We start from the raw sequence: 27,221 nt of genomic DNA on the forward strand, positions 1-27,221 counted from the left end.
TTCTGCAAGCACATTTTGTGTTACCTGTTCACATGGTCTGCACTAAGCCAAGGGCTTGGCAAGAATGCACTTGTTGCTAGGGAGAGACACTCCCAGATTCAAAGCACTGAAGTTCCTAATATGAACTGGTATTCATAACTATGGGTATGTCTACACTACGGAATAAGGTCGAATTTATAGAAATCGGTTTTTTAGAAATTGGTTTTATATATTCGAGTGCGTGTGTCCCCACAGAAAATGCTCTAAGTGCATTAACTCGGCGGAGCGCTTCCACAGTACCGAGGCTAGAGTCGACTTCCGGAGCGTTGCACTGTGGGTAGCTATCCCACAGTTCCCGCAGTCTCCGCTGCCCATTGGAATTCTGGGTTGAGATCCCAATGCCTGATGGGGCTAAAACATTGTCGCGGGAGGTTCTGGGTACATATCGTCAGGCCCCCGTTCCCTCCCTCCCTCCGTGAAAGCAAGGGCAGACAATCATTTCACGCCTTTTTTCCTGAGTTACCTATGCAGACGCCATACCACGGCAAGCATGGAGCCCGCTCAGGTAACCATCACCCTATGTCTCCTGGGTGCTGGCAGACGCGGTACGGCTTTGCTGCACAGTAGCAGCAACCCATTGCCTTCTGGCAGCAGACGGTGCAATACGACTGGTAGTCGTCCTCGTCGTGTCCGAGGTGCTCCTGGCCACGTCGGCTGGGAGCGCCTGGGCAGACATGGGCGCAGGGACTAAATTTGGAGTGACTTGACCAGGTCATTCTCTTTAGTCCTGCAGTCAGTCCTATTGAACCGTCTTATGGTGAGCGGGCAGGCGATACGGACTGCTAGCAGTCGTATTGTACCGTCTTCTGCCAGGCAGCCAAGAGATGAGGATGGCTAGCAGTCGTACTGTACCATCTTCTGCCGAGCAGCCATGAGATGTGGATGGCATGCAGTCCTTCTGCACCGTCTGCTGCCAGCCAAAGATGTAAAAGATAGATGGAGTGGGTCAAAACAAGAAATAGACCAGATTTGTTTTGTACTCATTTGCCTCCTCCCCTGTCTAGGGGACTCATTCCTCTAGGTCACACTGCAGTCACTCACAGAGAAGGTGCAGCGAGGTAAATCTAGCCATGTATCAATCAGAGGCCAGGCTAACCTCCTTGTTCCAATAAGAACGATAACTTAGGTGCACCATTTCTTATTGGAACCCTCCGTGAAGTCCTGCCTGAAATACTCCTTGATGTACAGGCACCCCCTTTGTTGATTTTAGCTCCCTGAAGCCAACCCTGTAAGCCGTGTCGTCAGTCGCCCCTCCCTCCGTCAGAGCAACGGCAGACAATCATTCCGCGCCTTTTTTCTGTGCGGACGCCATACCAAGGCAAGCATGGAGGCCGCTCAGCTCACTTTGGCAATTAGGAGCACATTAAACACCACACGCATTATCCAGCAGTATATGCAGCACCAGAACGTGGCAAAGCGATACCGGGCGAGGAGGCGACGTCAGGGCGGTCACGTGAGTGATCAGGACATGGACACAGATTTCTCTGAAAGCATGGGCCCTGCCAATGCATGCATCATGGTGCTAATGGGGCAGGTTCATGCTGTGGAACGCCGATTCTGGGCTCGGGAAACAAGCACAGACTGGTGGGACCGCATAGTGTTGCGGGTCTGGGACGATTCCCAGTGGCTGCGAAACTTTCGCATGCGTAAGGGCACTTCCATGGAACTTTGTGACTTGCTTTCCCCTGCCCTGAGGCGCATGAATACCAAGATGAGAGCAGCCCTCACAGTTGAGAAGCGAGTGGCGATAGCCCTGTGGAAGCTTGCAACGCCAGACAGCTACCGGTCAGTTGGGAATCAATCTGGAGTGGGCAAATCTACTGTGGGGGCTGCTGTGATGCAAATAGCCCATGCAATCAAAGATCTGCTGATATCAAGGGTAGTGACCCTGGGAAATGTGCAGGTCATAGTGGATGGCTTTGCTGCAATGGGATTCCCTAACTGTGGTTGGGATTCCCTAACTGTGGTGGGGCTATAGACGGAACCCATATCCCTATCTTGGCACCGGAGCACCAATCCGCCGAGTACATAAACCGCAAGGGGTACTTTTCGATAGTGCTGCAAGCTCTGGTGGATCACAAGGGACGTTTCACCAACATCAACGTGGGATGGCCGGGAAAGGTGCATGATGCTCGCATCTTCAGGAACTCTGGTCTGTTTCAAAAGCTGCAGGAAGGGACTTTATTCCCAGACCAGAAAATAACTGTTGGGGATGTTGAAATGCCTATATGTATCCTTGGGGACCCAGCCTACCCCTTAATGCCATGGCTCATGAAGCCGTACACAGGCAGCCTGGACAGTAGTCAGGAGCTGTTCAACTACAGGCTGAGCAAGTGCAGAATGGTGGTAGAATGTGCATTTGGACGTTTAAAGGTGCGCTGGCGCAGTTTACTGACTCGCTTAGACCTCAGCGAAACCAATATTCCCACTGTTATTACTGCTTGCTGTGTGCTCCACAATATCTGTGAGAGTAAGGGGGAGACATTTATGGTGGGGTGGGAGGTTGAGGCAAATCGCCTGGCTGCTGGTTACGGGCAGCCAGACACCAGGGCGGTTAGAAGAGCACAGGAGGGCGCGGTACGCATCAGAGAAGCTTTGAAAACCAGTTTCATGACTGGCCAGGCTACGGTATGAAAGTTCTGTTTGTTTCTCCTTGATGAAACCCCCCGCCCCTTGGTTCACTCTACTTCCCTGTAAGCTAACCACCCGCCCCTCCTCCCTTCAATCACCGCTTGCAGAGGCAATAAAGTCATTGTTGCTTCACATTCATGCATTCTTTATTCATTCAATCACACAAATAGGGGGATGACTACCAAGGTAGCCCAGGAGGGGTGGTGGAGGAGGGAAGGAAAATGCCACACAGCACTTTAAGCACAGCACTTTAAAAGTTTACAACTTTAAAATGTATTGAATGACAGCCTTCTTTTTTTTGGGCAATCCTCTGTGGTGGAGTGGCTGGTGGCCCCCCCACCGCGTTCTTGGGCGTCTGGGTGTGGAGGCTATGGAACTTGGGGAGGAGGGCGGTTGGTTACAGAGGGGCTGCAGTGGCAGTCTGTGCTCCAGCTGCCTTTGCTGCAGCTCAACCATACACTAGAGCATACTGGTTTGGTCCTGCAGCAGCCTCAGCATTGAATCCTGCCTCCTCTCATCACGCTGCCACCACATTTGAGCTTCAGCCCTGTCTTCAGCCCGCCACTTACTCTCTTCAGCCCACCACCTCTCCTCCCGGTCATTTTGTGCTTTCCTGCACTCTGACATTATTTGCCTCCACGCATTCGTCTGTGCTCTGTCAGTGTGGGAGGACAGCATGAGCTCGGAGAACATTTCATCGCGAGTGCGTTTTTTTTTCTTTCTAAGCTTCACTAGCCTCTGGGAAGGAGAAGATCCTGTGATCATTGAAACATGCAGCTGGTGGAGAAAAAAAAAAGGGACAGCGGTATTTAAAAAGACACATTTTATAAAACAGTGGCTATACTCTTTCAGGGTAAACCTTGCTGTTAACATTACATACATAGCACATGTGCTTTCGTTACAAGGTCGCATTTTGCCTCCTCCCACCGCGTGACTACCCCCTCAACCTTCCCCCCTCCCTGTGGCTAACAGCGGGGAACATTTCTGTTTAGCCACAGGCAAACAGCCCAGCAGGAATGGGCTCCTCTGAGTGTCCCCTGAAGAAAAGCACTCTATTTCAACCAGGTGACCATGAATTATCTCTCACTCTCCTGAGGATAACACAGAGAGATAAAGAACGGATGTTGTTTGAATGCCAGCAAACATACACTGCAATGCTTTGTTCTACAATGATTCCCGAGTACGTGTTACTGGCCTGGAGTGGTAAAGTGTCCTACCATGAAGGACGCAATAAGGCTGCCCTCCCCAAAAACCTTTTGCAAAGGCTTTAGGACTACATCTAGGAGAACCGCAAATGCCAGGGCAAAGTAATCCTTTCACATGCTTGCTTTTAAACCATGTATAGTATTTTAAAAGGTACACTCACCAGAGGTCCCTTCTCCGCCTGCTGGGTCCAGGAGGCAGCCTTGGGTGGGTTCGGGGGGTACTGGCTCCAGGTCTAGGGTGAGAAACAGTTCTTGGCTGTCGGGAAAACCGGTTTCTCCGCTTGCTTGCTGTGAGCTATCATCTTCTTCGTCCCCAAAACCTGCTTCCGTATTGCCTCCATCTCCATTGAAGGAGTCAAACAACACGGCTGGGGTAGTGGTGGCTGAACCCCCTAAAATGGCATGCAGCTCATCATAGAAGCGGCATGTTTGGGGCTCTGACCCAGAGCGGCTGTTCGCCTCTCTGGTTTTCTGGTAGGCTTGCCTCAGCTCCTTCAGTTTCAGGCGGCACTGCTTCGGGTCCCTGTTATGGCCTCTGTCCTTCATGCCCTGGGAGATTTTGACAAAGGTTTTGGCATTTCGAAAACTGGAACGGAGTTCTGATAGCACGGATTCCTCTCCCCATACAGCGATCAGATCCCGTACCTCCCATTCGGTCCATGCTGGAGCTCTTTTGCGATTCTGGGACTCCATCATGGTCACCTGTGCTGATGAGCTCTGCATGGTCACCTGCAGCTTGCCACGCTGGCCAAACAGGAAATGAGATTCAAAAGTTCGCGGTTCTTTTCCTGTCTACCTGGCCAGTGCATCTGAGTTGAGAGTGCTGTCCAGAGCGGTCATAATGGAGCACTCTGGGATAGCTCCCGGAGGCCAATACCATCGAATTGTGTCCACAGTACCCCAAATTCGAGCCGGCAATGTCGATTTAAGCGCTAATCCACTTGTCAGGGGTGGAGTAAGGAAATCGATTTTAAGAGCCCTTTAAGTCGAAATAAAGGGCTTCATTGTGTGGACGGGTGCAGGTTTACATCGATTTAACGCTGCTAAATTCGACCTAAAGTCCTAGTGTAGACCAGGGCTAAGTTTATTTACTTAGCCACAAGGGGAAGTTTTCTGTACAGAACCCCACTGACTTCAGTTGCAATCTACCACCACAGAAGCAGTTGCTGGACTGGGGTCTATGTCAGTTTCTCAAAAATAGGCCAGATCAGACATGCAAAACCTGAAGTCCCTGGACATCCTTCACTCAACACTGAAGCCGTGGTCACATTCTTGTACCTGGAGCACACACGGGGACCTAGAAGACACTGCAACATACTGCAGCTGATTAACGATCTAGAGAAATGCTGGAGGCCCCTTGTTAAAATTCCATTGCCACCATTACCTCTGTGAAAGGATGGTTAGGATGATTTCCTTGCCACTAATGGACTGCTCTTCCTCTCTGGACACTGCTAAGTCATCCCTACCAGATAGGGCTTGCCCCTGGCATTCATAAAACTTCTTCTGAAAAGCAAAACTTTTTACCTTTGGAATGAACCCAAATTGTGTTGGGTGTTAGGTATTGTATATCGACTTCTCTACAAAGTCTTCATCCCAGCCTCCTCTGAATTATGTCAATTGATTATTCTCTGTCCTCGCTCTAAAAAGCGGCCCGTTTTTCAGGAATGAAGTTTATACATCTCCAGGGAAGTTCACTTAATATGAGGTTAATTTGCCAAGTAGTGTTCTCTCCCTTCTAGGTCATGAGAAAGCATTTTTCTTTAAAAAAGGAAAAACGAATATATTCCCATAGTGATCTTCAAGGTTAGCCCAGGCAAAACTGTTGCAGTAACTGAACCTTCACCTGACAGAGGCTGTCACAGAACAAACCTAATCCTGAAGTGCTAAGACCTCCTATGAGGTATTTATGGGATTCCCCCACCTCTGTAATATTTGTATTATTTGCATTACAGTAGCACCTGAGATTGAGACCCCACTGTGTTAGGTGTTGTACAAATACATAGTAAGAGTCCAATCCCTAAAGAGTTTATAATCTAAGCAGACAATGACTGGAGAAATGGAGCTTTATTTACTCTATTTTACAGATGGGGAAAACGGAAGCACAGTAATTAAGTGACTTAGCCAAGGTCACACAAGGAGTCTGTAGCAGAGCTAGGAACTGAATTCAGGTCTCCAGAGTCCCAGTCCAGTGCCTGAACCTTCCTCTTCTCCTCCTTCCTACTCCCTGCCCCCAAACCCCAATGACTTACAAAACCACATCTCACATAACTGATGAATACATCTGTAAGGAACTGGCTGGTCTGATCTCTGAAAGTCCGCAAACTCCACCTCCAAGGACAGATCCCTGGAAAGAGCCAGTAACCTCCTCTCCTTTTCCAGTTTATATAGAGCTTTTCTAGATTTGTTACAGCATACAGAGCTCTCCTGATTGAAGACACAAGTGTAAATACAGCCCTTCGATACAATATATTGCCTGACATGTCAGCTTTATGCTCCCACTGAGAAAGTTTCAAAGTGAAGTTTCTCATTTCAAACCACTTTCCCCCTGCTCTAAATATCTAAAATGCAACTTATTAATTATTTGTATTACGAGAGCATCAACTGATCAGGACCCCATTGTAATAGGTGCTGTACAAACATAGAACAAAAAGACGATCCCTGCTTGTATACTGATAATCATGCTCTAAGAAGAAGAATATAGCAGTAGGGATATATTACCGACCATCTGACCAGGACGGTGATAGTGACTGTGAAATGCTCAGGGAGATTAGAGAGGCTACTAAAATAATAATAATGGGGGGTTTCAACTATCCCCATATTGACTGGGTACATGTCACCTCAGAACGGGATGCAGAGATAAAGTTTCTTGACACCTTAAATGACTGCTTCTTGGAGCAACTAGTCCTGGAACCCACAAGAGGAGAGGCAATTCTTGATTTAGTCCAAAGTGGAGCACAGGATCTGGTCCAAGAGGTGAATATAGCTGGACCACTTGGTAATAGTGACTACAATATAATTAAATTTAACATCCCTGTGGTGGGGAAACCATCACAGCAGCCCACCGCTGTAGCATTTAATTTCAGAAAGGGGGACTACACACAAAAATGAGGAAGTTAGTTAAACAGAAATTAAAAAGGTACAGAGCAAAGAGTGAAATCCCTGAAAGCTTCATGGAATCTTTTTAAAGACACCATAATAGAGGCTCAATTTAAATGTATACCCCAAATTAAAAAACATAATAAGAGATCTAAAAAAAGTGCCACCATGGCTAAACAAAGTAAAAAGCACGGAGAGGCAAAAAGACATCCTTAAAAAAGTGGAAGTTAAATCCTAGTGAGGAAAATAAAAAGGAACAAACTAGCAAATGAAGTATAAAAATATAACTAGGAAGGCCAAAAAAGAATTTGAAGAACAGCTAGCCAAAGATTCAAAAAGTAATAGCAAAAAAATAAGTACATCAGAAACATGAAGCCTGCTAAATTAGCAATAGGGCCACTGGACAATTGAGATGCTAAAGGAGCACTCATGGACGAGAAAGCCATTGCAGAGAAACTAAATGAATTCTTCACATCAGTCTTCATTGCTGAGGATGTAATGGAGATTCCCAAACCTGAGCCATTCTTTTCAGGTGACAAATCTGAGGAACTGTCCCAGATTGAGGTGTTATTAGAAAAGGTTTTGGAACAAATTGATAAACTAAACAGCAATAAGTTACCAGGACCAGATGGTATTCTCCCCAGACTTCTGAAGGAACTCAAATGTGAAACTGCAGAACAATTAACTGTAGTCTGTAACCTATCATTTAAAATTGCCTCTGTACCAAATGACTGGAAGATAGCTAATGTGACACCAATTTTTAAAAAGGGCTCAAGAGGTGATCCCAGCAATTACAGGCCAATAAGCCTGACTTCAGTACCGGGCAAACTGGTTGAAACTATAGTTAAGAACAAAATTGTCAGGCACATAGATGAACATAATTGTTGGGGAAGAGTCAACATGTTTTTTGTTAAGGGAAATCATGCCTCACCAATCTACTAGAATTCACTGAAGGGGGTCAACAAGCATGTGGACAAGGGGATTCCAGTGGATATAGTGTACTTAGATTTTCAGAAAGCCTTTGATAAGGTCCCTCACCGAAGGCTCTTCTGCAAAGTAAGCTGTCATGGGATAAGAGGAAAGGTCCTCTCATGGACAGGTAACTGGTTAAAAGGTAGGAATAAATGGTCAGTTTTCAGAATGGAGAGAGGTAAATAGTGGTGTTCCCCATGGGTCTGTACTGGGACCAGTCCTACTCAACATATTAATAAATGATCTGGAAAAAGGGGTAAACAGTGAGGTGGCAAAACTTTCAGATGATACAAAACTACTCAAGATAGCTAAGTCCAAGGCAGACTGTGAAGAGCTACAAAAAGATCTCTCAAAACTGGGTGACTGAGCAACAAAATGGCAGATGAAATTCAATGTTGATAAATGCAAAGTAATGCACACTGGAAAACATAATCCCAACTATCCATATAAAATGATGGGCTCTAAATTATCTGTTACCACTCAAGAAAGATCTTGGAGTCATTGTGGATAGTTCTCTGAAAACATCCACTCAATGTGCAGTGGCTGTCAAAAAAGCAAACAGAATGTTGGGCATCATTAAGAAAGGGATAGATAAGAAGACAGAAAATATCATATTGCCTCTATATAAATCCATGCTATGCCCACATCTTGAATACCGCGTGCAGATGTGGTCACCCCATCTCAAAAAAGATATATTGGAATTGGAAAAGGTTCAGAAAAGGGCAACTAAATTAGAGGCAGGGAACAGCTTCTATATGAGGAGAGATTAATAAGGCTGGGATTTTTCCATCTTGGAAAAGAGATGACTAAGAGGGGATATGATTGAGGTCTAACAAATCATGACTGGTGTGGAGAAAGTAAATAAGGAAGTGTTATTTATTCCTTCTCATAACACAAGAACTAGGGGTCACCAAATGAAATTAATAGGCAGCAGGTTTAACACAAAAGGAAGTATTTCTTCACACAACGCAGTCAACCTCTGGAACTCCTTGCCAGAGGCTGTTGCGAAGACCAAAACAGGTTAAAAAAAGAACCGGATAAATTCATGGAGGATAGGTCCATCAATGGGTATTAGCCAGGATGGGCAGGGATGGTGTCCCTAGCCTCTGTTTGCCAGAAGCTGGGAACGAGCAACAGGGAAAGGATCACTTGATGATTACCTGTTCTGTTCATTCCCTCTGGGGCACCTGGCATTGGCCACCGTCGAAGACAGAATACTGGGCTAGATGGACCTTTGGTCTGACCCAGTATGGCCGTTCTTATGTTCTTATCATTTGACTCTGGACTATACAGCTGCTGCGAATACTGATCTAATGGTTCAGTACTAATCCAAAACCAAAAAAGTGTTTCAAAAGCTTAAGGCAGCATGAGAACAATGTAATTACCCAATATCGGATTTACAAAACCCAAGCTCTTGAAATGAATAGTGAAGGACATTGTAAGTGTCACACTGCCCACATAAACAACTCATCCTTAGCAAGTACACAGAAATGCAGATTTCATGTTCCAAAAGGAGGAAATAGAAAATACCATTCTCCTATGTTTTTCTCTCCATTCATTTGGTTGCTACAGGGTACATCTATATCATAAATTAAGATCGAATTGTAATGCAGGTAGGCACACCTGTGCTAACTTTAGCACTCTAGCTAGCATGGGTAACAGTAGCAGCAAGGACTATGTTGGCTTTGCCAGGCAAGCCACCCCAATACAAGCCAGCCAGGGACCCTAGGTACATACTCAGGTTGGTAGCCCATGAGCAGAGATTAATAAGGCTGGGATCTTCACTTACTACTGTTACCCGCACTAACCACATTAAAGCTACCATGGGTATACCTTCCTACACTGCAATTACACCTTAACTTGCACTGTAGATGTAGCCAGAGACTCCCGTGATGCTTTCAAGTAATGGCAGCATGTTAAAGTAATCTTTGGCCTTGAAAGCGGTAACCCTCAGTACAGCTCCTTAGCTGCCTGGCAGCGAGGCTCACCTTCAGGGATGTTTTAAACAATGGAAGAGAATCCCTTCCCCAGCACCTGTCAGTTGGCATGCACTGAAAAAAAGAGTCCAGGCTCAATAACCGAACCTCCAATGTGACAATTTGGGATTTGCCCTTGATAGAGAAGCTGTGGCCTGTAATAATGTGCAACATTTACATTCATATGTTCAGAAGTGACTCATGCAACCCGGTTTGCAGTCATTGGTCAGACGGCCTTAAAAGGGAAGGCAACGGGAGCAGTAGCATGCTGCTGGCGTCCCTGACCACACTAACCTTCCAGAGGAACAGCCCATCATTAAGAGGATTAACAAAACCTAAGCAGTGCATACAAATTAAGATTATTCCCTCACAACATCCTCAATGTCATTGCCCCATCTCCCTCCTCCAGTCACAAGGCACCCTCTTCCCCCTCCCCCAACCAGATCACACATTTGTCAAAACCAGGGCTGTGGTAGCAAACCTGCAACATTTCTTGCCAATAGATCTTGGGTTTCCAGCCAAGGCTGCTGGTATTGAAATGAAAACAAGACAAGAGAGTGAGAAAGTCACTGCTGTATTGGCTCATGGAGAATATATTTCCAAACACATAGACTCTGAGAAAGTGTGATCTTCACGGCACAGCTGCTGCAAAGTTCTGGAGTGCCCAGCTGCTAGGAAACTGGCATGGATGAAAAAAAAAAAATGCAGCACAGAAGTCCTCAAGGAAAAGCCAAAATGGGAAGGGTTTTAATTTTTCAACGGCCCTCCAGTTATCTTCCCATGGCCAGATTTCTCAAGATAAGCTCATACTTTCCCCTGCACAAAGTAACCTTTTACATGATTTCTTGTTTATACTTCATCTAAATTATCTAACGTTAATGAAGAAAAGAGTTAATTCAACACTAGCAACAGTTAACTGTGTACTAAGACGGTTAAGTTATAACAATGATGGCCAACTTTCTGAGGCCAGAAGTCGTGCTTAGGATTTTAAAGACACCTGAAGTCATCTACCCCAAGGGCCTATGCTCCCCACCTCTTATGGGCATGGAGAAAGTCACAGACTTGTGTGTTCTGGAATCACTGTCATAGCAGGCTACTAGATTGTTCTAAACCCCCAGAAAGCTCCACACAGATGATCCACTAAGTAGTCTCAGTCATGGGTTTAGTGTGGAGGGGGGATAAGCTAAATGGAAAGAAAAGCGAAGGGAGTGGGGACATTAAAGGGAAGGGTTTATGGGGACAGGATAGAAGAGGGTAAGAGGGGCAGGTGTGGAGTGCAGTCAAAGTGAAGAAACTGTAAGGGAAGATGGTCGAGGGCTGGGCAGACAGCCAATCAGTACAGGGCAGAGAAAGTCCAAGTCCAGTCAAGGCTGTAGAAAGTTCTCCAAATGTCTCTGCTTTGGCTGCTCTGCTCCTACCTGCTGTAGTCTCCAGCTCCCTAAGTAAGAGGTCTATGACCCCCAGGGATTAAGAAAACACAAAGGTGGTATAGAGCCACCCACCCCCTCCAGCTCCTGTGCCAAATACAGCTCAGCCTGAGCCGAGACTCTAGCCCAGAGTTTCTAACTTTGATATTGAGATACAGAGTCGGGCACTTCACACAGTTTGGATACTGCTTGTTTGTTTTTTTTAATACCAGTAAAACAAAAAAACATGGAGATGGGAACTGACTAAACCAATGTCAAGTTACGAAATCCACAACATTTTCATCCCTGAGTCAGAGATTAGTAGAATGAAAGTATTTATTTACCATCTTCCCAGGAGGTGATGAGGACTTCGGTTGTACAACATTGTATCTCTTCAGATTTAAAATGACACAGATCAAGTAATGCCTGTGCCCTTTCAGGTGTCCTTGCCACAAGTTAAAGTTACATTTGTAGCACATTCCCACCTCTAGGACAGGTTTTGCTGCCTGGAGTTACCTGAGCAACTCAAGATCTCCCCTCTCCGATTCCTAAAGCAAATCCCACCCCCAGCCCTCTCAGCCCTCCACCCAAAGCCTGGTCAACTAGAGGAGACTTTGGACCACACGTGAAGGTCAACAAGTTCCAGCTATTTCAGACCAGGGAAGTGAATTCTGTATTTGAGGGGCCCTCACAGAGCATGTCCTGTCACCAGGTCCCTCTTCTGTAGGGAGCGGGACACAGGTGCCTCTGCTGATCTCTCCTGCAGCAACATCAGATGTGGGTTTATTGACATAGCTGCGTGAACTCAGAACCAAACCAAGCAACCCCTTCTTCTACTGCCCAAATTGAAAGCCTTGGTAGTGGCAAATATCTCAATTAAATGCCCTAGCTACCGCCCTCATCTCACCATAGTCATTTCAGCTTTATCTAGATTAATCCTCAGCCTACTTGTTCTCATCAAGACAGTGGGAAAGTCATTCAACAGCACCCCAGATTTGAGGAGACAGATGACCGCTGTAGTCTAGCAAAACACGTGCTTAACTTTAAACACATGAACAGTCCCCCTGAAGCGGATGAGTGCTCAGCACTTCCAAAAAGTCGGGCCACTTATTTTAGGAGCCAAACTGTCAGTTTGTATTTTTAAAAATCTTGGCTCTATGGTCATTAATTTCTCCAGAAAATACCACAAGCAAAGTATTACCAACTTAACTGAGGTTTATGAACTATTGCAGATTCACAGCCTAAAGACAGTTAACCAGATTCATGATGCAGGAAGCATATCCTCTTTCATACAGAGGACATTTTCTAAACTCGTAAGTGGACTTTATAAACAAGTTTACAAGCCAGAGAACAAGTAGTTACACATTTTCTGGGTTAATAAGTGCTATCTAGTACAACAGTCAGACCAATAAGGTTTATATAAAACCGTTTACTCTCAAATCATGATTTAAAGACTTCAGTAACACAGCCAGAGATTGTAGGTCTATTTTCAGGAGCGGGTGGGCAAGGTTCTGTGGCCTGCGATGTGCAGGTGGTCAGATTAGATTATCATAATGGCTCCTTTTGGCCTTAAAGTCTATGAGTCTATAATACTTGCTATCTTTAAGAGAACAAAATTACCAGATTACATTCTCTGACCTCAAACTTGTGGCTCTCAGGGTGGCTTCCTTATACAGCCAGTTTCACCTACACTTGGCACAATCTTTTCTATGTAAAAAGAATGACTCATGACTTGCAGAGATAATCCATAAACATCTGGAGCAGAACACAAGCTCCATCAGAGACAGGAAAGATCATCCCAAACTTCCCCTCAGTATGGTGGTAGGTTTTAACAAGTGGCCTCTGACCACCCTCCCCACTCCTGATTTACATGAGTATAAACAGATTTCTGCCCACTCTATGACAAAATAGTCATTACAATAGATCGTTAGAGAAATGCTCTTTTGAAGGGATGTGAGCCAGTCGCTCCTTTGTGTGGCAGCCCTTATTATCAAGCTGTTAGCTACCTAAATAATGGAATGGATATGGCAAGTCACATTATTTCACTTAACTGGCGAACTTATCTGAAGTTTCAAGAGTCCATCAGGATCCAAGCACCAACAGGTAAAGTTAATTATGAGGAGACTGAAAGAGTTCGAAAGAGTTCAAAAGAGCCAGAGAAGTATTAGCAGCTGGTTATTTACACCTACACAAGGGTTGTTTGTAAAGGGCAAAACAGTTGAATTTACAGTGGTGAGAGGTACCAGCTTGACTGCCCTGGAAGATTAATTCCACGAAACAAGCAAAGCGTGGGCAGTAATAGTGAAACATTTCTCCTGAACTGCCATGCCAGTGTGGCTCAGCACTGGGGTTATGATCACCTCTAGATGCAAGACAGTAATTTGGGATCCATGCTCATTAAAACCTTAACTTCCCTGATGAGACCACATACGAGGGGCTTGCAAAGTAGCCATCCACATATTAGGCATTGGGCTGAAACCAATTTATGTCACACAGGCCAAAACACCACTGTCAGCTTACTACTTTCAGTCCCTTCAAGAGGAAAGTCTAAGACAAGGCAAAGCTCCAGGCTCTGAGAGCTTGCAGCTCAAATCTCCCACCCTAAATGGGAGAAAGTCAGACACTGATTCCTAACTGCCTGAAATTTGGATTTTGAATCTCTACATTGGTTTACCCAGTCATACCAAGATGAAATAAAGATCTGGACCAGGTGTTTTGGCTGAGGCCCGATCTTTTCTTCCCCTTCAGAGGGGCCATGCAGCCAGTGGACAGAATTGGGAGTAAAGGACTCCTACTCTAAGCACACCTGTTCCCTGGCAAGTCACTATCTACCTCACAGGAGGGTAGAAAGGATTAAGGATCATGGAGAGCTTTGAGAATGAGAAGAGCTAAATAATTTGAGCCACATTCAAAACCAGTGACTGATGAAAGAATCAGCAGCCCGTACTCCCGAGTGTGGCTCAGGTCACTAGTAACTATTTGAGTATATTTTTCCCATCCCTAATTGGAGATGGGCCCCAAACCTGAAGAGCAGGTATAAACCTCACCCTGTGAACTCTGGAACGGATTCTGACTAAACTGCCTCAAACCCAAACTGGATGACTCAGGCTCCTCTTTTAATGTCAAGATTTATTGTTCTCCAACATACTCAGACAATATACTCCAACTTCTCATGTTGTACTGTTGCTAACTTGACTGTTAGTTCAGTACTGTTTAAAGAAACAATCCCAGCAGCTTTGTAATGTATCTTTATGACAGAACCTGGGCTCTACCCTGTTTAACCAAGCACCTGAACAGCAATAGCTGACAGAAGCATGTTCATTAATACTGTCTATTTTCATTAAGCTTGTTACCTTTTAAGACAAATAACATTTTAAAGAGATCATGCATAGCTAGACATAGAAAGCAGAAGCAGTGAGTTGAATGATGCAATTAAAGCAAGAGGCAGAGACAAGCCACTCACTTGGAGGATATTTGACTCACACAAGCCAGAAAAATTCAGAAACACACAGCCTTTTGGCAGAAAGTTAAACTTGAGTTTTAATGATCCCATTACTACAAATAACCTGTGAATCCTTTTAAGGACTCATGATTCTGCATTCTTCCACAGACGGTTGTCTATTACAATGTTCAAAACTTTCACTGGATGGAAAGTTGATTGATTGGGCTTAATCCTGCATTATTAAGTACCATCTGAAGTCAAGAGGAATGGAGGGTGATCAGCACCACAGATGGAACCACTTGTAACCATGTCTCTACTCACCCAGCTCCTTGCTGTCGTAAGGATGTCCTCTTCAATACAGATGCATTTTCACTCTCAACATTCATTATGTTCAGCACTTTGCAGGATCTGATCTTTATTGACTAATTGAAGATATGAAGGCCTTAAAGATGACTAACAGAGTGGCCAGTAAACATTACAGATATAAAAAATATTCTGGCTTTCTTCTATAGCTACTTCAGAACACAGGATGGTTCCAGCTGAGCTTCATCTCCTTGCACTGCAGCTTCTTTATTGGACATATATTTGAACAGTTAGAAGTCCAGATGGTATCAGATTATTAGCATGGGTATAACCATCCCCTCCAGTTTTAAAAGCAAGACTAAAAATGTACAATCATGTTGCTGTTTGGAAAGAGTTTTCATCCAGATCAAGCAAGAATAAGGTAATACACAACAAGATAGGGTGCTGCGTTGCCCGTCAGTCCTCTCAACATATAGGACAGAACAAATTTAAGAGTCTGTTTACTCTTAAAGCTGAGTTTTCTTTCAATAGCACAGCCATTTAGTAAGCAGGTACGATCAGAGATGTTATAGCTCAAATTCAACACCATGGAGTTCTGATGCAACAGTGTACTCAGCCTTTTGATTGAGACACAAGACCTAGCTCCTCTTGTGGAGAAGTAAAATATAATCACGGTACTTTGGGTAAAAACAGGAGTGCCATCTCCCGTGTGCTGGTCAAGCTGCCCCTGGCTGTTGTATTAGTCTTCATTTCCTGAACTGTATACTGTCATGAACTTTTCAACAGCTGCTGCTTGACACCCAGAAGTGGCTGCATTTCAACAGTAGGTGGAACAATCAATTTTATATGCACCTTACCTGCACTGCATAGTATTTGTAGGAGATCCTTGGATTAAAATTCCTATTGGAGCATAACATTGAAAGGTTTCTTTGAAGCAAGAAAGATTGTCACCATCTAAAACGTTAACCAAGTAGTGCATAATATAGATTCAGAATGGGAATACACAGGGCCAAGTTTGGACTAGTTTACTGTAGGGCTAGCTTTAGCTAGCACATGGTATACTTGTAAAGGAAAAGGTGAGAACTGAAATAGAATTCAAGAAAGGCTAATAATTTAGGCCCCAATCCTGCCAAGATTTATGCAAATGAGTAGTCCCATTGAACTAGTAATGCACAGAGCAGCAGTGCTTTTTGTTTGCTGTAGTATTGTCCCACCCCTTTTTGTAAGCCTCCACAGAAGGGGTTTGTTTGCACGCATCCTTTTTAAAAAAAATGCAATTAAACTTTAAAAATAGACAATTTGGCTTTGCTGGACTAAAGTGATTAAGAATGTGGCCTTAAAAGGCCCAACTACAGGCAAATTGTATTTCTTCATAGAGTTTAAGACTAGAAGGAACAATTAGATCATGTAGGTAGGCCTCTTGTTTATCACAGGCCACGACTTCTTGTGCATTAGGGTTTATCTGCACAGCAAGCTAGACTGTGAACCTACAGCACGCCAGAATTCCGCACACTAACAGACCACGCAGACCCTGCTATGCGCACTAAGAGTTCCACGGAACTTTTGAGTTATGGAACTTTTAGTATGTGGCAGCAGGGTCCACATGGCCAGTTAGCACACAGCAAGATGGCACACTGAGTCACATCCTGGCTTGCTGAACACTCACCCCGTCAAGTGGACAAGCCATTAGTGATTCATAATTTTTAAAATCTCCCCCTTTACTCTTTCCTCCCTACCCTCACGCACTTGGAGTTCCCCTCACACACACCCTCCCTTAGTGTTGCAACAATAGGTTTATCTGACCTGGATTTTCCTGGTTTTGAAATCTAGCCATCTTTAAAATAATACTTTGATGACAATCCAACTATGTGAGTATTTCTCCAACTTAAGGAATTAATCCCACCATCAGTGTAAGGGACAGCACATATTATCTAACGACTACAGCACTGCCTGTAGGTCACATATTAAAAAAAATACTCAACTGAAAAAAGTTCACACTGCTGTCTGAATGTTATATCTACTTTTGTTCCAAAAGAATTGAAAGATGAGGGGCAAAACATTTCTCTGTTTCAGTTTATTTTGTGCAATTAATGGTTGTGTATATTCGGTTTCACTGTTCCCCCGTACAGTGAGTCAGTTTCCTCTCTGTGTAGGACTTTCAGTGTAACAGAGGAGAAAACAGCATTTTGGGGAAAAAGAGAACTGATTGCCTAACCATAAAAGTCAACAGAGAATTTGGGGGCCAGTGTAAGATATTTTTCAATTCACTTCTTAAAGTTAGTTGTATTGTCACAGCACCAGCTATGGACCAGGGCCCCACTGTGCTAGGGGCTGTACAAAACACAGAACCAAAACGCTGGCCATGCTCCAAAGAGATTAGACTCGGTCTACTTATAACACAACACATGGATGCAACGGGCCAGGGAAGTACAAGGAAACAGTAAGACAATACAAATTAGTGTAACAGGCAGCAGTCTTAGCATATAAAATGCCTAAGTTGACTGCATCCATTTAAATTACAACTAGCACAAGACCTCTTCTAATGCCAATAAAGTCAAAGCTCTCAGGAATGTAAACTGGACATGGAAACTGCAGGCATTCCACATCTTCCTGTCCCTCTAATTTTTAGTTACCTCAGTAAGAATACTTCAGAGGAAACTCACACCTCTGCTCCTGCACAGAATTACATCTCCAGTGAGGCCAGCAGTTCCAGGTTGAAACCCAACAAGAACTGCTGCACACTTATCCATTCCAAACTGTTCCTGGGCACCACATGGTCTGTGCTGTTGTGCAGGAACTCCAGTGTGAACCTCTTGAGGGAGGAGAAGAAACTCACATTGAAAGGGAAGGAGTGCGACAAAGGAAGAAGGAAACGAGACTGGACTGAAGAAGGAACAGAAACTCAAAATGGGAAGTGGGGAAGAATAAGGTGGTAGAGGGAAAGATAGGCAAAAATAAGGAGACGTGGAAAAGGGATGTGAACAGTCTACCATAAGAGGAAAAATACTGAGATCTAGGCAAGGCCTACAGTAGCAACTTTTGCTAGTATATCAATGTTGGTTAGGTCTGCTGTGTTTTCTGTAACATTTCTATACCACCGAAGCCCTGGTGCAGAGGCAAATTATAGCGGCATAAAGATGCTTGTGCCAGTATAGATAATTATGCTCAGGAAACCGGTACAACTAAGCTATAATCAGTAAAAGTATTTTTGCCAGTATAAGCAGTGTTAATGCTAGGAGGGTTTGCTTGCACAGGTACCAGAAAACTTCTTCTAGTGTAGGTCTAGCCCTAGAGAAGAGAGACAAGAGAAAGAAAACAGAGGGAATAAGAGACTGCTATTTGCTAATTCAGGTGGTATTTACATAACTACCCACCTTCACACCTGAAAGTGAATAGCTAATATTAATACACAAAGGAAATAGATTCTGGGATCCTCACTGAAATTCTATACCAGGGTGATAAGTAGACAAGGCTAGACCCTAGCTTGCATATGGAGCACACGCCAATGCTCTGTTAATGAGGGGGAATGAACTCCCCCAAACAGATACCACTGAAATTCAACCGCTGGCTCTGTTAGTCTTTTCATTACGAAGCCTGTTTCTGACGAGTTTATAACTTGGCCATAAACACTGGCTCCGAGATGAAACTTGGCGTATAAAAGGCTTAAATTCCTAAAGTGAATATTTTCGTTTCTAAGTTACAATGCCAATTTACCATTTATATGTTAGAGGAAGAAATGGCACAAGTTTTTATTTTAGAAAAAATAAAAATATTTCCAGAAGCAACCAAGTTTGAGCCAGTTTCATAACGCCTAGCTCTAAGAAGCCCAAATTATTTCCCCTACCCAGAGCTGGGAGAACTGTGAGGGGCATGGGACTGTCAAGATCTTTTCCCATGCCTCTAGTTGCCCTGCAGCCCATGTGTCACTGCAGACTTTTCTGTTAGTATGACCTAACTCACTACACTACACAGGAGATAAGCGGACAGGCCCATGGCCGTGCCCCGGCACAACCCTCCATCCTGAAAAAAGAACCAGAGAGAAGTCTCTGCTGCCACAGATGGAGCCCCCCTACAGCACAGCTCCACAGTACAGTACACTTCACGGCACAGATGTGCCATAACCTGCCCACATGCAGCAGAACTGCACTGCTAAAAGAAAAGAAAAAGAAAAGAAAAGGAGGACTTGTGGCACCTTAGAAACGAACCAATTTATTTGAGCATGAGCTTTCGTGAGCTACAGCTCACTTCATAGAATAGAGCATAGAATTCTGCCTTACCCAGAATTAGAATAACTTCGAAGTGAGCTGTAGCTCACGAAAGCTCATGCTCAAATAAATTGGTTAGTCTCTAAGGTGCCACAAGTCCTCCTTTTCTTTTTGTGAATACAGACTAACACGGCTGTTACTCTGAAACTGGTTCCACTGCCTTTCGAGCCATATGTGCCTGTAGAGGGGATGAGATTTAAAGCTTTAGCATTTAAAACTAAGCAGACAACCCCACTGAGATATTTGTAACACTATATAAGTAGGGAGCTATTTTTCACAATGAATTATGAATTGAGGATACACAATAGTTAGGGTATCACAAATTCACAGCATGCACACATATTTACACCAGAAGCCATTTACCATTTTGTAATATTTTTACTCAAAGTTAAGTGTGCTATATTTCCCCAAAACCACAGCTACCAGTGGATGAATGGGCACACACTAATTATTTATACAGGCTTCTTCTGAACCTCAATTACTATGTATGAAAGAATCACTGTAAACTTTTCAGAGAAAACTATTTAAAAAAAATTAACTGTGTGGATTTAGACAAGAAAACCAGGGAGTTACAATTTTTCACACAATGAAAAAAACAAACAAGCAGCATACAAGGTGAATAGTACATTTAAAAAGTTTTAATTGTATTCATTGATATTAATAACTCTGATAAGAAAACCATCCCTTTAAACTGCACACAGGAAAAAACCTACTACAGCAGTAGAAAACAGTGAGTGAACTTAACCCCTGTGTATTGCAAATCGTGCAGAGAGGCACAATTGTCTCCTGTTTCGGATAACTTGTTGCCGTTTTCATTAACCAAGAACTCTATTGCTTCTGTAGGGTTTTTTGTTTTGTTTTGTTTTTTCTAAAAACGAGATCCATAAGGTTAATCTGGTTACGACGCCAACCTCTCTAAAGACTGGTCAGCCTCATTACGCACCACATCAGTGAACAAAGACTGAATTACAACATAACAAAAATGTAAAGAATCTGTTGGAAGGTGCTGCTTCTCTTCGCCCCCGATTACACTGTAAAAGCGGGTTATGCAATACACTGAGCAACACACACAAGCCTGTCGACTGGCTCCTTGAGCGACGGTTGCTAGCCAGCGGCGAGATCATTTTGCAAAGGGCCCGATTTCATGGCACAATTCCCCTCTCGGGACAAACAGCGTTTAGGATCATCTGCCCCGATGGATCCCCGAGCCGCTTCGCCAGCCCGGTTGGTCTACAACACAGGGCGCCTCCTGCATGCAAGGAAACATGTAGGCGCTTCTGGGTGAGCAGATCCTCCACAGCTGGGCACTCCCCCCCCCCCCACTTACCGCTCTTTGCCCTGATGTTCTCCCGCAAGAAGTGCCCGCTGGAAAGGTGCTGGAGCCCGAAGCTCTCGGCAATTCTCTGGCACACGGTCCCTTTGCCAGAGCCGGGGGGGCCCAGCACGACGGCCCGCAGGAGCTTGGAAGCCATCGCCGCCGCTCACGCGCTCAGAGCTCCCCGCTGATCCCTGCGGAGCGACAGCGACCCCAGCAAAGTTACAGAGCAGTGGCCTGGGCAGGAGCAGCCCCTCCCGATCAGAGCGGGCTGGGGCAGAGACCGCCGGACCCCGCCAGCGCCAGGCCCTGCTACATCTCCACCCAGCGGCCTCGAAGTTACAGCGGAGGCGCCTGCAAATCGCGCGGGGGGGGGGGTTCTTTACACGTGGGCAATTCTCCCCTGCGGGCTGTAGCCTCCAAGCCGCCGAGTAACTGAGTTCCTGGGGCTCCTTAGGGACCCCCACCGACGTCGGTGCCACTTGCAAGGGGGGGGGGGCGTCCTCCTTCCCACCCACCCCCTACCCGGATTGTACCCACGGCACTTCCAAAGAGCCACCTTCTCCGGGAGGGAAACTCAACTCGCTAATTTTTAAAGGGATTGGGGGTGGGGGAGGAAAGGGGGGGGGAACTCCTGCAATATGGCGTTTAAAAAATGTGCGAGGGGTTGACACGCTACTACTGACCCAGCACAGCACACAGCAGGCTGCCGCTCCGCCTCGCCTCGCCTCGCCCCCGCCTGTGCCTTTAAGGGAGAGCGTGGCGGCGGCGGCGGCGCCCCTTTGCAAAGGCAAGCCCCAGCCGCGGGAGCGGGAGCAGCCGCGCGCGCTAGCTAGCTCCGAGCGCTCGCACTCGCCGGCCCCGGCCCGCACAGCGGCAGGGAAGAAGACGGCCAGTGGCGAGCTGTCACAAACCCAGCCCCGCCCCCGGAGGGCCCGGCGCAATGGGATCTGTAGTCCTATTGGTGCGTCTCTCCCACGCCCACCAGCAAACTGAACCGCCCACAAGGACTACAAATCCCAGCCGACCACACCAGCCAGCCGGCTTCCCTCCCAGCTCCCTCGAGGAATGTCTTGGGTCCAGGGCAGGGGCTCTCCAGCGGGGGGTTGGGACCCCTCAGGGGGTCCTGAGGTTATTACATGGGGAGGGGAGGGTCAGGAGCTGTGAGCCTCCCCCATAAACCCCACTTTGCCTTTGGCATTTATAATGGTGCTAAATATATTTAAAAGTGTTTTTAATTGGGGGGCAGGTGTCACACTCAGAGGCTTGCTCTGTGAAAGGGGTCACCAGTACAAAAGTTTGAGAACCACTGGTCTAGGGGCAACACTTAAGACCATAAGAACAGCCATGCTGGATCAGACCAATAATGGTCCATCTGTCCTGTCTTCTGACAGTGGCCAGTGCCAGATGCTTCAAAGGGAATGAAGAAAACAGGGCAATTTACTGACTAACCCCCATCCCCTGATGTCCAATCCCAGCTTCTGACCCTCAGAGGCTTTGGGATACCGGAGCATGAGGTTTGCATCTTGACCATCTTGGCTAATAACCACTGATGGACCTGCCCTCCACAAATTTACCTATTTCTTTTTTTAACTCACTTTTGCCCTTCACACCATCTCCTGGCAATGAGTTGCACAGGTTGATTATGTGTTGTGTGAAGAAATACTTTCTTACCTTTGTTTTAAACCTGCTGGCTATTTAATAACTCTTAATTGGGTACCCCTGGGGTAGTCATTAACCCATAGAAACTCAGAGGAGGAGTCTGGGGTGGGGGGAACCTACATTTAAAAGCAATTTTTAAAGGGTACTACTCCCATAATGTTGTGTAAGTGGCCCAAAATCATTCATTTGCCTTACAATGTGTAATTTTCATGGTTAGTCTTTCAAAACATAATTTTTTTCTCAATGAAATGCTTTTTAGCAACTCCAGGGCATGAGACATTAGGCACCGAATTAGGGGATGTCTCTTAAAGTACAAAACTCGAAAGAGAGGATTCATTCACATACTTCATCACTGAAAGCTAGTAGATATGTTGCACTGGAACAGCATGTTACCGTATGGGTTATTATGAAAATAGCTGTTATAAAAATGATTTTTCAGACTACGGTTATTGTGTGTGTAGAATGTGTGCACACACAAAATATTTATAATGTAGCAGACTTGCCAAGTCTCATTCAGTTGGGAGCCTCCCTTGTTTTGAATGGTTTATAAAAGGAAACTGACAAGATCCAAAATTACACTTTTTTAAAAGCAAATATCTTACTAGTGTTACTAATAACTGTATAATTAAAATGGAAGGATATTTTTAAATATCACCTTTCCCACCTTTGCTGCTTGTTGATTCCTCCTTCTGCCTGGACAATGAAAACCGACTAGTCAGGTGACTTTCTGGTTTGATGCTGTCAGGGTTCTTTCCCCAGTCTGAGCTCTCGGGTACAGATGTGGGGATCCGCATGAAAGACTCCCTAAGCTTATTCTTACCAGTTTAGGTTAAAAACTTCCCCAAGGTACAAACTTTGCCTTGTCCTTAAACAGTATGCTGCCACCACCAAGCATTTTAAACAAAGAACAGGGAAAGAGACCACTTGGAGACATCTTCCCCAAAAATATCCCCCCAAGCCCTATACACCCCCTTTCCTGGGGAGGCTTGAGAATAATATCCTAAACAATTTGTTACAAAATCATCAAAGACCCAAACCCCTGGATCTTGGAACAATGGAAAAATCAGTCAGGTTCTTTAAAGAAGGATTTTATTAAAAAGAAAAAAGAAAGGTAAAAATAATCTCTGTAAAATCAGGATGGAAAATACTTTACAGGGTATTCAGATTCAAAACACAAACTCAGGACAAAACCTTAAAGTTACAGAAAACAGGAATAAACCTCCCTCTTAACACAGGGAAAATTCACATAAAGCAAAAGATAAACTAATCCGCCTTGCTTGGCTTACCTATACTGGTTGCAATACTGGAGACTTGGATTAGGATGCGTTGGAGAAGACGGATTTCTGTCTGGCCTCTCTCAGTCCCAAGAGAGAATAACCACGTAAACAAAGAGCACCAACAAAAGCCTTTACCCACCCCCCACCCCCAAGATTTGAAAGTATCTTGTCCCCTTTTTGCTCCTTTGGGTCAGGTGCCAGCCAGGTTAGCTGAGCTTCTTAACCCTTTACAGGTAACAGGATGTTGCCTCTGGCCAGGAGGGATTTTATAGCACTGTATACAGAAAGGTGGTTACCCTTCCCTTTATATTTATGACAGATGCACTAGCATAATGCTGCAATATCTGGTAACATGCTTCATGTTCACACACAGAAGCGATCCCAACATTGTGCAAGTGTTATAAATATCGGTAGTAGATTTCCTTCAAGCCAGGCTAACCATCATGTGGTTCTTCACTCTGCCAATCTCCACCATTACAGTGCCACTGAAGACAGGAATCATTAGTGTAATAATCCCAAGAGCACAAATAGTCTTCCCACTACTGTCCCATAGTGCACTGGTCAATGCTTAGGTGGCATGTCTGGTCTACTTTCTGCATGGAGGACAAGCCACTTACCTGTACAAATAATGCTGCACATGCAGCTTTTGATTTTAATATGTATTAATGGGGATTTATTTTGCAGGCTCAATGAATCAGGGAAATAGTGTCTGAGTTCTAATGAATTAACTACTACTATTGTTCAAAGTGTGGATAAATCCTAACACGAGAGTGAAAATGTTTATATCTCCCTAGCTCTCCCAGTGTCCCCTCCTTTCTGGGAATCATGGGATCTGGCTTCTATCCCTAGCTTTGTCATGGACTTGCTCTGTGACCTGGGACCTTAGTTTTCCCATTTGTAAATGGGAAATTAATACTTACTCACCTTTGTAAAGTGCTTGGAGGCCTACAAATGGAAAAGTGATATGGGCCTGAAATCCCCATGCTTGCAATGAGCCCATCTCCCAGGGCACATAGTTGGAGCCGGTGAGATGCCCAGCCTAAAGCTCCTATCTACCCACCAAGAGCCCATCTCCAGAGGGAGCAGAAAGTATTGAAATCTACAAACTGCTGAATCCTTGACCTGTGTGGTCTCTTTATTTAAAAGCTCCCCTCTATTGCTAGGTGATGAGAGATACAGAAAGCACTACAATAGCACTGAATGCTAACAAGATGCGGAATAATAAAAGCTATTCACCCATAGCTGACAAGGTCCAGTGTGAGATTTCATGGCAAAGATTAGGAAAAGGAGATGTTCTGGTCTGTGGGACAAACCAAGAATCCAGACTAAATGAAGCAGAAGCAGTAAAGGATTAATTGTCCTTAGCTGGTGCCTACTCCTCAGAAAGGAGTCTCATTTTCTTCTTTCAGCTACTTGTGACTAGAGTCCAAAGCAAGAAAGTATATATAAAGTTCATCACACAAGGAAACACAATAGTACAGAGCTCCTGCATTCTGGCTTCAGCTCTATTTAATTCTGTTGTCAATTCCCAGCATGCATAGGAATAAAAATGCTTGGCTTTATCAAGAGAGTGCACTGCATTGCTTTCCTCCTTTACTAAAGAAAACAAGAAGCATCTCTTCCTTCACACCCAGGGGCAGCCAACTAAAGCAAGGCTGGCTTTAGGGGGTAACTCAAGCAGGCTTCTAGGAAGTTTAAGTAAGGGATGTCATCATAGTTATACATAGGAAAAGGTTCATTCCTGTCTCCTTTGTATTCCTATGTGAGCATAGAATTCTGCCTTACCCAGAATTCTGTCTGACCACACAGGAGCGCTAAACTCATGCCTTTCACAGTGGGAAAGGTAGATTCCAGGTGGCATGCTGTTGTGAAATGATTACGTATGTATATTATGATAAAGCATTTCCTGCAGGTCCTTTTTTTGCCAGTACACAATGTCTAACAATAGTTTGGGTTGAACAGCACAGATAAAATTTGGTAGGGATCCTAGTAGGGTGTTTTGTTTGTTTATTTGCCTTATAAAAGTGGCTGTCCCCAAGAACAATAAATACAGCGTATACTGGGGAAACTACCGGTTTTTCAAATGGTGTCGTGAAAATGTTGGTGGTAGCAGGTCCCCTAATGGAATGAGAAAGGAATGCAGACATGCCCATGGTTAACAGCTTTATATTCCCCCCATCACTTAGCCCCCTATTATGTTGGGATGAACAGGTTTCCATGGAATTGGAAACATGACTTTGCCATGAGGGTTTTACATAGCTAGTTCAATCCCCTTGCCACTCTGACTGCTGGTTTATGCTTTCCTCCACTGGCTACTAACCGTGTTTCTTAGTGCATCTGATGCCTTCGGATGAGTAATAATGGCTTTGCTGTCATGAATTAGCATCTGCTGTGGGAGGGTAAGTCTCAAATGTTAACCGACTCAATCTTAAAATTGTGACCAAAATTACTTGATTTTGTCTAAAGTTTTGGAAATCCTCCAATGAATTTAATATTGCATGATTTTTAGCAAATTAATAACTGCAAAACAGGTTTATTAAAGTTTAACCTTTCATTCAATGGATGGAAACTCAAAGAACATTGTGCTTGTACATGAGAGCCAAAAAGGTGTCTATCCAAGCTAATAAATAACATAAAAGGTGAGAAGTCAATCAGATATTTAACATTTTCAATTTTGAATCAGTGGTTAAAGTAAATTGAAAGGGAGGAGTGATCTCTCACTGACTAGAAAGAAAGGAGGGGGAGCTCTTGGCTTTTAGCAGAAAAGGGGGAGCTGTGTTCTCCCTGCCTCCTCCCCAGGGCCGAATCTAGGGGCAGGAGACCACCTGGGGTGCCAGCCTTGGAGTGGTGTTTTTGTTGTTGATAGAATGTTTGAAGTAAAAATGTTTCAGGTATTCCATATATGGATTCATTTTTCCACTTACCTCCTAGAATGTTCTGGACCTTCGCAGAATCTCGTAGAACCTTCCCGACTTTCTGAGAACTACATTTTCCTTGAACCTCTTAGAATATTGTCAGCCATGCCCTTGTAGGTATATAAGTAGCGGGGCATCGCCAGCAAGGTATCAGAAGAAGTGAGAGCACAGCTGCAGTATTGTGAACCTTGTTTTAATTGTGTAACTGTGAAAGTGTATTTGTGTTTTAAGCCTTGAAGAGTGTAAGTAGCAACTAATAAAGGACATACTTAATGAGATGCCAGAGATATCTATCAAATCCCTGTCTACTCAACAATATAAAAGAAATACTGTTATTTCTTTTGCCATGCTTAACACGTAATGTTTGATGACTTTCTAAGACTGTGGAACATACACTTTTCCCTAATACTGTCTGTTTTCCCCCGTAGAAAATAAAAGATGCCTCTGAAGAAGCTTTCAGGAGCCCAGTATAGGGAGCAAAAAGCTCAGTTGCAGTCTAGTTTGCAGCAAAGGGCACATTTGATGGGGAAATATCTGGAACAGAACAACACAGACTGGGCTTTAGGGCAGTAGCAATCATCCCAGTGCAGAAGAAATAGAGGAGCAAAGCATAAATGATGGAAGTCCTATTACTAAGGAATTAGCAGATTTACCTGAAGATAAGGAATGGAAATGTGAGGAAAAAGTGATGGAGAATCGTCCAGTTTTCCTGGTGGT

The 27,221-nt window shown here is 44.6% G+C and overlaps 1 protein-coding gene across 1 annotated transcript in view; it reads right to left on the reverse strand.

The window, feature by feature from the left end:
• AK4 (adenylate kinase 4) overlaps positions 1-21,516 on the reverse strand; it is a 50,940-nt gene extending 29,424 nt beyond the window's left edge. Inside the window, exons 1-2 of the mRNA XM_084636471.1 lie at positions 21,337-21,516; positions 20,663-20,844 (exon numbers count right to left, since the gene is read on the reverse strand). Coding sequence (XP_084492597.1) covers positions 20,663-20,807 — 145 coding nt within the window. The 5' untranslated portion in view covers positions 20,808-20,844; positions 21,337-21,516. The remainder of the gene's footprint in view (positions 1-20,662; positions 20,845-21,336) is intronic.
• Between the last annotated feature and the right edge of the window lie 5,705 nt (positions 21,517-27,221).

This window comes from Lepidochelys olivacea (genome assembly GCF_965140295.1).
Source record: "Lepidochelys olivacea isolate rLepOli2 genome assembly, chromosome: 8".
Taxonomy (NCBI): Eukaryota; Metazoa; Chordata; order Testudines; family Cheloniidae; genus Lepidochelys; species Lepidochelys olivacea.